We start from the raw sequence: 12,265 nt of genomic DNA on the forward strand, positions 1-12,265 counted from the left end.
TGAATTACCCAGACCTGCAGAAACTGCCTTGCATAATAAAGCATCCTACTCTAAATCGTCCCACAGAAGTCAGTGAAACTACACACAAGGTATGCATTCATTGCGGGTAAGGATATTAGAATCTGGCGTTCTTTGTGCAGCAACTTAAAACAGAATCTTGGAATCATAGGTGTGTATGAAAGGGACCTCAAGAAGTCTTTTACTTCAACCCCCTCCTCAAGGCAGGATTTACCCCATCTAAACCATCCTATACATGCATTTGTCTAACATATTCTTAATTGTATTAACAACCTACTCATACTACCAGGCACAATGCCTCAAAACATCAAGTGGATATGCACTTTGGTGTGGTGCTTGTTGTACCACTTGGGGCAAAATAACCCTGCCTGGCTCATCCTGGATCTGCAGCTGGGGGAGCTAGAGCCTGAGGTCAGCACCTGTGCAAGCCCCAGCAGTATTAAAAGCTGCCCTGTCCTGGCCGTATCAATACAAAAAGCTGCCCTGGCAAGCAGCTCGGGGCTACTCATTCTCAGGAACTTCTGGGGCCTGACCAACTGGTACCTGGGGACACACAAGGAGTACCTTGTGCCAGCCGGACTGTTGAAGCAGCCCTGAGAGTTTCCTGCACCCTCTACCCACTGCAGCAGTCTGGCAGTGGGGGCTGCTGCCTGACTATAACCTGCTGCCACCTGTGACAGCATGTGGCTCCAAGGCTGTGCGCCTGCCAGACCTGAATGGGGACTGCACAGTCAGTAGAGGCATCTGCCCTTCTGGGCTAGCTGCCAGTGGGCTATGGCTGCAGAGTTGGCCTTTGTGCGGCACTACTGCCATGTGTGACCCTGCCCGGCCATCTGGCCCAGCCACACCCCCAATTACCAGAATGGAGCCCAGGTCCAGCTCCCTGCGGCTGGCATGCTGCCTGCCATGCACAGGGGCTGGGGAATGGACCAGGGGGCTGGGGGAGTGAAAGGGGCAGCTGGGGGTGCGAGTGGGGGCGGGACCAGGCAGGAGGTCCCCCCATGGTCCTGTCCCCCTCCTCTACCCCCTCAACCCTTACCTGGCACAGACCCCAGGTCCCTGAAGCCTGCACACTGCTTGCCCTGCACAGGTAAGAAGTGTGCTTCAGCACCGGGACAAGGGCCAGCCATAGAGATGCTCTGCCTGGCTGACAGAGTGGCTCAGTGGAGAACCCAAGTCTCCGCTTCCTCAGGGTATGGCCCCAATTTTTTTCCCCAGGGTATTTTTTGACACACTGCAAATATACAGCATGGGGAATGGTTTTTTTTGTTCCTGCACATGCCTCTTGCAGCATCTCAAAGGGCTTTGAGATACTGCGAGAGGCAGGTGTGTCCTCATCCAAGGGATGCAAGGAAATGGGTGCAACAGACTTGCTTTAAAAGAGTTATGTGCACAGGTCCAGATTTTCCATTTGCCATGGAAAAACATGGTAAAACTTGGATTTTCACCTTTGAAGGAGAAAAGGTTGGGAAATGGTGGGTTTCCCTTTAAAGCCTGGCAGAGTTCCAGCCTGCAAGGGGCTAGGAGGAGAAGGGTGATCAGGCAGGGGGTGCCATGTGCATGTGCATGTACACATGCACATGGTTGCCAGGTAGCCTGCAGAGCAGCTCCCTGCAGGTAAGTCTGGTGGTGGGGGATGGGAAGAAAGGGGGGAATGGAAGCCTCCATAGTGAAGGACGGAGCTGGGCAGGGTTGGGGCTGGGGCTGCTGCTCAGCTGCAGCAGTACGTGGGGCTTGGGGCCCGGGGTTCGACTATGCGGCCACAGGGCCCAGGCAGGGAGTGGGACAGAGCCGTGGGCAGCTTATCCAGGAGGCGGGGGTGGTGGCTCCCTGTGTGCACTCCTGGGGTGGGCATGGGGGGCCCCCCAGATTTGTGCATGGGGTGGAGGTGGCCTTCCCGTTGGTTTCGGGTTCCCTTCCCTGTTTCTCTCCTCCTGGGACCTCTGCAGCCTAGGTGGTGAGACCTGGTACAGCAGGGAAGACTGGGCTGGATGGAGAATCTTGGTGCCACCGCTGTGAGCCCTGTACCACCATAGCAAAGCACCCCATTACTGTCTGGCAGCAGCGGGAGTGGTGGAATGGAGTTGTGCTCCTTGCTGCTGCCAGGTGGGCAGGGGGCACTTTGCCATGGTGACATAGAGCTCCCAGTGGTGGCACTAAGCATTCTGGCCTGGACTCATTCTGCCCTGCCATGCAGGGTCCTGCCTGCTGGGCTGTGGAGGCCCCAAGGGAAAGGCTGGGAGGGTGAGGAGCCCTAAGCCTGCAGCAGGCAGCCTGCATCTGCCCACCACAGGCTCCACTCTGGCCATGCCACTCATGGGGGGTGGGAGCTGGGCTCCATGCTCTACTCTGCTGCAGTAGCTGCCACCTCCCACAGGCAGCATCCAGGACTCGGGCACTGTAGTGGTGGGGCAGGGAGCTGTAGACTCAGGCAGCTGGGGGCCCCTTCTGGCAGGGCTGGGGGGTAGGGCAGGGGACTGTAGGTGGGAAGTGATGGGCACCAGCAGGGTTGGGGGCTGTGAGTGCGGACTGAGGGGCAGTGGCATGGGCAGGGCACTGGCATATCAGGGCTGCTCAGCACCACAAAGCAGTGGGGTAGGGACAGCTGCAGTTGGACCTGCATCCTGGTGAGTGAAGGGGGCTGGGGGAGCTCTGATTTTCTATGATAAATAACCAAAAATCAAGTGCCAAATTTTTAGGTATTTAGAATTATATTGATCACTATTATAGTGATTTGAGGCACTGGCAGGCTTCCAAATTGCTTTAAAATTGTAAATATGTCAATAAGATACTGTGTTCAACTGATACCTTTTATATACATATATATATATATGGCATTTCATCCTAATCACAGAAAAACATGGATTTGGGGGGTTTTAACCAGAGAACTTGCAGGGGTAGGGGTCGGGGGTGGTGTTAATCAGAGAATTTCTGATTTTTAAACAGAGAAAACCAGGATCCCTCATTATGTGCATGATCAAAAGCTTCTTGTGGTAAGGGAAGAGACCAAACTTTGAAACAGAAATATTAAAATAAGGGCTATTTTTTAAAAACAACACTATTTCACCAAACACTGACCTTCACCACTGAATCTCTCTCTTAAGAGTCATTTCCTACCTGGACATCTTTTCTAGTTTAACCCTTCCCCAAACACAAAAACTGGCTATATTCACCCAAAAGTAGGCTAATTAATTACAAAATTGAATCTTTACAGTAAAAAAGTTTGTGAAGGGGCTAATACATGGATGTGATGGGAGACACGCTCAGGGCCGAGTCTCATGCTGGCCCACCCACCTGTTTCTATGGGGTAGCCTAAATAGTCTTGCCTGCCATGACTTTGCTGTTCCCATAAACTGGTTGTATAATGTGGGAGGCTGCCCATTCCCAGCCGTGATGCCAGGGGCCACTATCTATGGCTCTCCTACACTGTAGCCCATGGCTCCCCTACACCATAGCCCATGCCTCACAGATAGCATCCAGATTAGGATTACTCCTTTGTCTGACACCGGAACAAACCCAGTCCAAAGCTGGGCTCCATTCATCCTCATATTCACTCCCCACCGCCCCCCCAGTCCCCTCACAGGGGCCTCTAGTATAATGCCTATTACTGGGCCACATTCCACTGCCCTTGCTCCTCATGAGCGACCCCTCTTGGGCCATCAGGCTTTGCTACTTGCATGCTGTCCACACCTTAGATTCCTGCAGTTCCTCTAGTCTTTGTGGACCAGCCTTGTGCCAAACCCTCGGCTGATTCTGCCCAAAGCCTCTCACCGAACAACTCTATACCATACCCCACCTTGGGGTCTCCTCCTCATACTTCCAACTAGCTTGTAACAGGGCTGGCCCTTGCGCTGGCCTTCAGGCTTACTCCAGTTTGGCCCTACTCAGCACATCCCTGGGACTGTCCCTCAGGCCTACTCCCTGTTCAGCCCTCACACACACAGCCATTCAGGCCTACTCACAATTCAGCCCTACACTGTGCAGGGTCTCACACTACGCTCCCCATGCTACCCCCTCTGGGATTTCCGGGATCTCACATTTCTGCTGGGATCAGGCAACTACACATGAGTATACCTGGCCCCATTACTCCCAGAGCTCTCATGATTACCCACTCATGGCCATGAATTCACCATCCAGTGCAGGGTGTCAAAGGCCTGCAGCAAGGCAGTAGCCCTAGACTTTAAGAGAGCCAACTTCAATGAGTTGAGATTAGTGGGAGAGGTGCTGGGTTCCTTGAGGCTAGGGGAACTCAATGCCCAAGATGAGTGGTCATTCCTTAAGGAGATGATACTCAGAGCCCAAGGGATGACAATCTCAACAAGAAGCAAAGAGGGCAAGAGTGCCCAAAAGCTCCCCAGGCTCACCAAGGGCATTCGTGAATGCCTGATTGCCAAAAAGGAGGCATACACGTGGTGGAAAGGAGGGGCTATCTCCAAACAGGAGTATACCTCCACTGCTCGGGTCTGTAGGGGGGCTGTTAGAAAAGTTAAGGCAGATACGGAGCTAGGGCTAGGGTCAAGGATCAAAGATAATAAAAATTCCTTTTTTAAATATATAGGGAGAATGAAGAAGGCACCGGGTAATGTGGGGCTCCTGCAGGATATGCTTGGCAATCTGGTGGTTGCACCAGAGGAGAAAGCAGACCTCTTTAACAAATGCTTTGCCTCCATTTTCTTGTGCAGGGACTGGGACTCCCCTACCGAGATTCAAGACGGACTCAGGAGAAATGCTGCCAGGCCTAAGGTCAGGGAGGACCAGGTTAGAGAGCTTCTGGAGAGGCTGGATGTATTCAAATCAGCAGGTCCAGATGCTCTCCACCCCAGGGTGTTGAGGGCAGGGGTTATTGCAGGGCTCCTGGCATGGCTTTATGAGCACTCGTGGTGCTCTGGCCAGGTGCCAGATGACTGGAAGAAAGCCAACGTGGTCCCCATTTTTAAAAAAGGGAAGGGGGGGACCCAGGCAAGTATAGGCCTGTTAGTCTAACTTCAGTCCTGGGGAAACTCTTTCAGAAGGTTATCAAGGAGCACATCTGTGATGGGCCAGCATCAGGGATGATGCTCATGGGCAACCAGAATGGTTTCATTAGGGGCAGGTCTTATCAGATTGCCTTCTACGATCAGGTCACAAAAGCATTGGATGCAGGTGTCGCGGTGGATGTAGTCTTTCTGGACTTCAGCAAGGCCTTTGACACGGTCTCCAACCCCATTCTCATTAAAAAAACTAGGTGACTGTTGCATTGATGCCTACACAGTCAGATGGATTGCAAATTGGTTGAAGGGTTGTACTCAGAGGGTAGTGGTGGACGGGTCATTTTCGACCTGGAGGGAACTGGGCAGTGGAGTCCCACAGGGCTCAGTCCTTGGGGCCGCACTGTTCAATTTCTTTATTAGTGACTTGGACGACGAGGTCAAAAGCAGCCTGTTCAAATTCACTGATGACACCAACATTTGGGGTGAGGTGGGCATGCTAGTAGGGAAGAACAGATTACAGCAGGACCTGGACAGGTTACAGAGGTGGGCTAACACAAATAGGATGGGTTTCAAGTGCAGGGTGCTGCACTTGGGCAGTAGGAACCAGCAGCACACTTATTAGCTGGAAAACTCCTTCCTCAAGAGCACAGTGGCAGAAAGAGATCTTGCAGTCGTTATTGACTCCAAGATGAACGTGGGCCGGCAGTGTGAGGTCACAGTTGGTAGGGCTAACCGTACCTTGTCATGCATTCACAGATGCGTCTCAAGCAGGGCCAAGGAGGTGATCCTCCTCCCCCACACCTAGAGTACTGTGTCCAGTTCTGGGCCCCGCACTTCAGGAGGGATGTGGACAGCACTGAGAGGGTAAAAAGGAGGACCACCCGCATGATCCAGGGACAGTAGGGCAGACCCTATGAAAAGAGGCTACGGGACCTTAACCTATTCAGCCTTTGCAAGAGAAGGTTGAGGAGGGTCCTGGTGGCTATCTATAAACTCATTAGGGGGGACCAGCAGGGTTTGGGAGAGACCTTGTTCCTCCGAGCGCCCCCTGGAGTAACAAGGAATAACAGCCACAAGTTGTTAGAGAGTAGGTTTAGACTAGACATCCAAAGGCACTATTTCACAGTCAGGGTGGCTAGGATCTGGAACCAACTTCCAAGGGAAGTGGTGATGGCTCCTACCCTGGGGGTCTTTATGAGGAGGCTTGATGTCTACCTGGCTGGGGTCATTTCAGCCCACTTTTCTCTCCTGCCCAGAAGATCTACAAGGTCCCTTCTGACCCTACTTCTATGAATCTTTCACCAGGGAGGTAACTGGCCTGGTATTTCCTGGGGGCTCCCATGCCACTAGAAGCCCCACCAGGCCACACTTTCCCAGCAGGGTGCAGTTTTAGGTCATGCCCAGCACCAAGAGCTGCCTGCTCTTACCTGCTAGATGTTCCATACTGCAGTTCAGCCAGACAATGCCTCTACCTGCTGCCAGCAGCCAACTAATGTCTTTATATAGCTGTGTTCTAAAATGTCTGCTGCAATCAGGCACCTGCTGGCTGCCTGACTCAGCCCTTAAAGTGCCAAACACTCGAAGATGTGCTGCCACAATGGATCACTGTTCACCCATAATTTAGTCATCATTTTTACATCTGGTTTTAGAAAAGAAAAGTCTGTAAATTTGGGATGATTCCATTTCTTTTATAAACCACAACTTCTCCCCTAAATCAATATTCTGGATCTCTAAGTTGTAACAGAGAGCCAGAAGGCTTCTGTTACTTGAGAAGAGGACAGTAGCAGGCAGAGCTGGCTACAAGGAAAATAGCCAGCTGGAAGAGGCAGATCTGGGTACTCTGCAATCATCCAACAGGTCTGAACCCTTCTTGGGAAGCACAGGCCCCACTGCAGCAGCCAGACCAGCAGAAGTAAGTTGCACTGGAGGCTAGTCAGCAAGCCTACTCAGGCAACACCTGTGGCAGCTCAGGAAGTCACATGACCAAATGGGGTGTGGCTTCCAGCCATATAAACCCAGTGCCTGAGTCCAAGCAGGCAATCTAGTCCTGGAGACTGCAGTGGAAGGAGCTCTAGAGCTATACGCCCTAGCTGGCACTAGTGCCATCTTGAGGGAAGAAAACAGAATACTACTGCTCTGTAGAGGAATGGGATCCAGCATAAAGGGAAGCCTGATGGTACAGACATGTAGCTACTGTTTATATTTGGACCCAGAGCGGGTTAGTTGGTGTTATAGCCAGAGGGCTTTTTTTTTTTTTATAGTCTATGGGTTGTTGTGGAAGGGACTAAAATAAGTAAGGAAGTCCCAGCTGGCCCAGAGAGAGAGAGAGAGAGAGAGAGAGCAAGCCCAGAGCAGGGTGGAGCTTGGGGCCCAGAGGGCCCAGGGTCTAGACCTGGGCAGACCTTGGGGCCAGAGGGCCCAGAGCAGGGTGGAGATCAGGGTCAGGGGCTGAGCACCCAGGAAGGGCAGAGACAGGACCCTGCAAGAGTTGAAGCAGGCTCAGTGCCTAAAATGGGCCAAGATAGGGCCAGGGACCCAAAGCCTGAGAAGGGTAGAACCAGTGCCTGAGAAGGGTGAGAACTAGAGCTGAGAACCCAAGTTTGATAGGGTAAGACTAAGGCTGGAGCCCGGGAGCCAGGTCCAACACAATGGATTTGAGCTAAGAGGCTCAGCAAGAGAAAAGGGGAAGAGGCCAAGTGGGCTGAGGGCCCAACAAGGGGGACTGATTGGACAGGAAACCTCCTTGATGCATGGGTGTGGTGTAAAGGGGAGGGCAGAGCCACATAATTAACTTTTAAGGCAATGACCACTACCATCTGTGGTCAGCAGTGTAAGATCAGGCTTGGGAAGCTCTGAGGCAGCTTCCCTTTCCTTAAAGTTAATAACATAAGGCATGGCAGGAAAGTGAAGGGGAGAGTGCCCAAAGAGAGTTACAGTAGGCAAGGGCTGAGTGGCCAGCAGAGGGCATCGCCGCTGCCCCTGGGATGAGCGCCTTGTTATAGCCTTAATATTCTGAAGCAGGTATCCTGGGATGCTAATAAATTGAAAGGAACCATAGGCCCCCATCCAGTTCCAACATACCAGGGAGCTTGTATGTGTTGCCAGCAACCCTAGTTGTTTCTCTAGGGTTCTCTTCTTTTCTCCTGTCAAAGTACAAAGTACTAAATTAAAACTGACACTTATTGGTAAACATTGAAGAGTGGGGACTTTCTGCACCCCATATTCCTTCCAATGCACCAGGGTAGCAACAGCTATTATCCATGCTACCAATGTACTAGGAACAGTAAATAACAATAAATAGTTTGTACACTAATTGCACACAAAAACTATGTTCAAAGGACATCATTCAGTTTGCAAAGCCAATCATTTTGAAGCTGGAAACACCAGAATTTAGGCTGGCTATACAAACTTAATCTGGCTTCCTTGTGCAACTGCATTATACTACGATATTTTAATGTGTTCACAGAATATTTTTCCATTGGATCCTGATTTATTTACTATACAGGATAGATGATACTCACTTATTGAGAAGCTATTAAAATTTTCATTTTATCTTTGTTGTACAGTGTGTGGCCACTATGCTTCACTTGAAGCGTGCTATTCAAACTCCTCTCTGAAAGCAGAATTATTAATTTCCTCATGAGCTTTCTTGATACTCATTGCTACAGAGAAGAGATGTAGTATCCCTCTTCACAGATGGGGATCTAAAGTACAGAGCAATTCAGTTAAATAGTAACAACTACTTTTGGGTGTCCAGTCTGATATACCAAATATATAATTTCTCAGGATATTCAGCATTTTATATCATTTTCTATATTATAGCTGCAGCTTTCACTGACTTTAGCTTCATTTGAAAGGGATTCAACATTTCTGTAACCCAGGCCCCTGCCCTATATTACATATATTAGGCAATTAACTGGTTATTTGCATAATAAATTTAGACCAGCCCCATGTGAAAAGTAAATAATTACACTATAAAAACATCTATCCAGCATTAAAAAGAGCAAACCAGCTACAAAGTTGATGCTTGAAAATGTATAACAGCTGTACAGCTGATTTCTGCTCAGCTTTAATTTAAACATGTGGCGGGACCCTCAAACTCCATGGTGTCAAGTCATCCCCCAGAAAACAAGACAGATACAATTAGCTGTGCACTCTGAAATGTGTGTCCTTCTATCTCAGAGGAACTGTGTGGCAGAGCCAGGATTAGAATCCAGTTTTGGAGGGCAGCATACATTGTCTTAACCAGAAGACCATACTATATTTGTCTGAACTCTTGTCTCATTCATTGTACATCTTCCAACTTCTACAGCTAGTGAGGCAGAGAACCTACAGTATTTTCACTACATAACCCTAGTTTTTTCCTACACTAGGCTGATTCTGTAAAGCGGGAGACTGAAGAAAAAGTAATATTCTAAGCATGTACTTAAAAACAGTATCAGAAAGCCTATGCTTGGGGGAGAAGTGGGGAAATGGCAAATCTTAATCTTTTCCCTTTACACTTACGAGTCCTGTGCCAGTTTCCTCTTCCCACCCAGCTCTAGTTTTTTTGCTTATCCTGTCTCCCTTCCCTTCTTAGCTCTAAAGCCAGTTTCCACTTCCCCAGTTTCTACTAGCTTCCATTCCTATGTCTTACATCTGATCCCAGTTCCAATCTCTTTGCCTAGACAGTCCCAGGCTCCCAGCCTTCAGTCTCAGTTGTACCCCCAAAGTTCTATACACTGCAATTCCATCTCTTGTCTCCTCTGCATTTAGATCACACAGTTTCCTTCCAAGTAGGAACGTCACTGAAAGCAAATGAATTGTCCTGCTCTTCATGCAGGAGCCCAGACCCAGGACACCCCAAAGCTGCATAGAAAGTCCTGTATGAAGTAGAAATTATCTTCGGAGAATTTAGCTGCTAAAGAAGTCTCCAGTGAGCATGTGCAACTTGTGATTTTTCAAAGGCTTACACAATGGCTGAATTTGGTTGGGTTTTCATGGGGATGGTAAATGGAAGACCAGAACCATTGTCTCCAGACAATCAAGATTCCCTTTGGATTTCCTTTGTAATGGAACCAACTTCACTATGAAACGGCATGTGGTCAGATGTGGTCATACATCTACTTAAATCTTTAGTAAATAACAGTGTGGACTTCGAAGATATTTGGATTTTAATTTAAAATATAAAAACCCATGATATTATGTAAATAATGCAGGTCAAAAACTGCACTTTCCATAAGGAAATTACAAACAAACATTTAACTTAAGAACTATATTAAAGTCAAGATCTTTCAGCACCTACTAGTCATCTCACATAAATTCCATATGCTGCATTTGTATGATTCTGTCCGCATGGCTCCAACTGCAGATTTAAGGTGCACCTTAGTCCCTGTGTAACACCGAGCTGGGGGATCCCAAGTACTTCAAGGGAGGAACAGCAGCAGGAAGATCCCCAGGTGGGGAAGGCTGCTCATTACAGGTGGCAGGAGAACAAGCCAACAGGGATTAATAGCCTATAAGTGCCTATTGCAGAACTAACTGCTCTGCAATAGGGCTGTAGGGCAGCTATGGGCACAGCAGCAGGGTGCCTATTGCAGTGCTAGCTGTAGTGCAATAGTAATATAGGGAAGAGCTCTGGAGGGATGACAAGGTCACTGCTAAAGCAGCCAGAGCAGCAGTTGCAAACTGCTCTGAGAGCTAGCCATCATGTTCTAATTAGAAACCACTGAGGGAGCCAACTCACTAAGGCAGCCTAAGCCCAGGCAATCAGTCTGGCTCTGCAGGCAGCAGGGGAAAGAACTCCGATTCAGGAAGGCTTCAGAGGAATATCTAGGTGACAGGTGAGCTGCCTGGAATTACCAGTAAGGCTGAGGGCTTAAAGGGGAATACAATCCAGGTAAGGGGAAGCCAGTGAGTTTAAGTTTGAACCCAGTCCAGGGATAGTTTTATATTATAGCCAATGGGCTTACTCTTTCGTTGCAGTTTATACCAGCAGGTTGGACTGGGGCTAGCAGGGGAAGTTGAAGGTCCCAGTGTGACTGTAGCTCAGCCCCTGCCAGGGGCCAGCAGGCAGTGGCCAAGAGGGCCAAAGCCAAGTGATAGTAGTGGTCTGAAGCCAGGGGAGCTAATGACCAGTGCCTGAGCAGGTCAGAGTCAGGGCTGGGGATTCCAGTGTCTGAAAAGGGTAGAGGCAAGGCCAGAGAGCCCCATGCCAGACCAAGGTGGAAACAGGGGGTCAGAGTAAAATTAGAGCCCTAGAGGAGTGGGACCAAGTTCAGAGGCCTACAGCCTTGAGGGCCCAGACTAGAGCAGGAGTCATAAGGGCTGATATATTGGCACAATGGACCTAGGGTAAAACGCCTAGTGAGAGTGAAAAGGACAGAGGCCAGACAGGCTGAGGGCTCAACAAGGGAAAGTGACTTAGCAGTAACACCTGTGAGGCATGGGCATGGCTATAAGGAAGGTCAGAGACCAAGAAATGAGTCCTTTAGGAGATTAGTGCACTGGAGCATGGACAGACAAAGAAGGCCGACCTAACACCTGAAGGTTGGTTTGAGACCCATGGGGTCTTGGAAGGATTTGCTGGCTCAGAGGACACACTCATGGGCCTAAGGGTAGCCTCCTTTTCCACAAATTAACTCATTACATTAAGGCATGGCAGACAAGGGAGAAGGAAAGGGACTCAGAGAGCCAGAATGAGTGCAGTAGCTGTGTGACCACCAGGGGGCATCACAGCCACCCCTGAGGCTCAATCCTGCTACACCCTGGATCATGTTATATTAAATTATTTGGCTGGCACATGCACCTGAAATGTTTCCTACCAATCAAATATCACACTGTAAGTATTTTTCTTGTAGTGATTATCTTTTGGAACTAGTCAATGATATATAAAATAGCTTATTTACCTTGGTATACAGTGTGCATACTGACCCTGGCATTTCTGAACATTTGTTGACCAACTAAGGGCTCACATATTACAATTTAACTCTGCACAGATGGTTACACACACATGCTTTATTTCTGGTTCTTTGCAGGAAGAATATCTGTAATCCAGTAGTGAAACAGAGAAGAGATTATCCTGGCATGTTCTGAAAAATATAAAGAAAACAAATTCCTATTGAAGTATTTCTGGGTTATTTTTGAAAGTTGAAAAAATAGTCATATGAACATCTGTTTCCCTTTGACATTAGCATTTAAGAAAAACAAAATAAACACTGTTACTCAAGAAACCAGAATGAATCCGAAGACTATAATCCAAATCATTCCTGGAATAAACAGGTGTCTCTCCTAATTAC

General features: G+C 48.9%; 1 protein-coding gene across 8 annotated transcripts in view; it reads right to left on the reverse strand.

Annotated features, from left to right (window-relative positions):
* The window catches only part of ERICH1 (glutamate rich 1), a 184,273-nt gene that overhangs the window by 34,232 nt on the left and 137,776 nt on the right, over positions 1-12,265 (reverse strand). For 2 of the 8 annotated variants that reach the window (XM_090033190.1, XM_090033218.1), the window contains exon 6: positions 11,965-12,058. The exons of the other annotated variants lie outside the window; for them this stretch is intronic. In XM_090033190.1, coding sequence (XP_089889316.1) covers positions 11,985-12,058 — 74 coding nt within the window. In that variant the 3' untranslated portion in view covers positions 11,965-11,984. Of the gene's footprint in view, positions 1-11,964; positions 12,059-12,265 lie in introns of those variants that run through there. 8 annotated transcript variants of the gene reach the window in all.

This window comes from Crocodylus siamensis, chromosome 1, assembly GCF_052110815.1.
Source record: "Crocodylus siamensis isolate JL-2025a chromosome 1, ASM5211081v1, whole genome shotgun sequence".
Lineage (NCBI taxonomy): Eukaryota > Metazoa > Chordata > Crocodylia > Crocodylidae > Crocodylus > Crocodylus siamensis.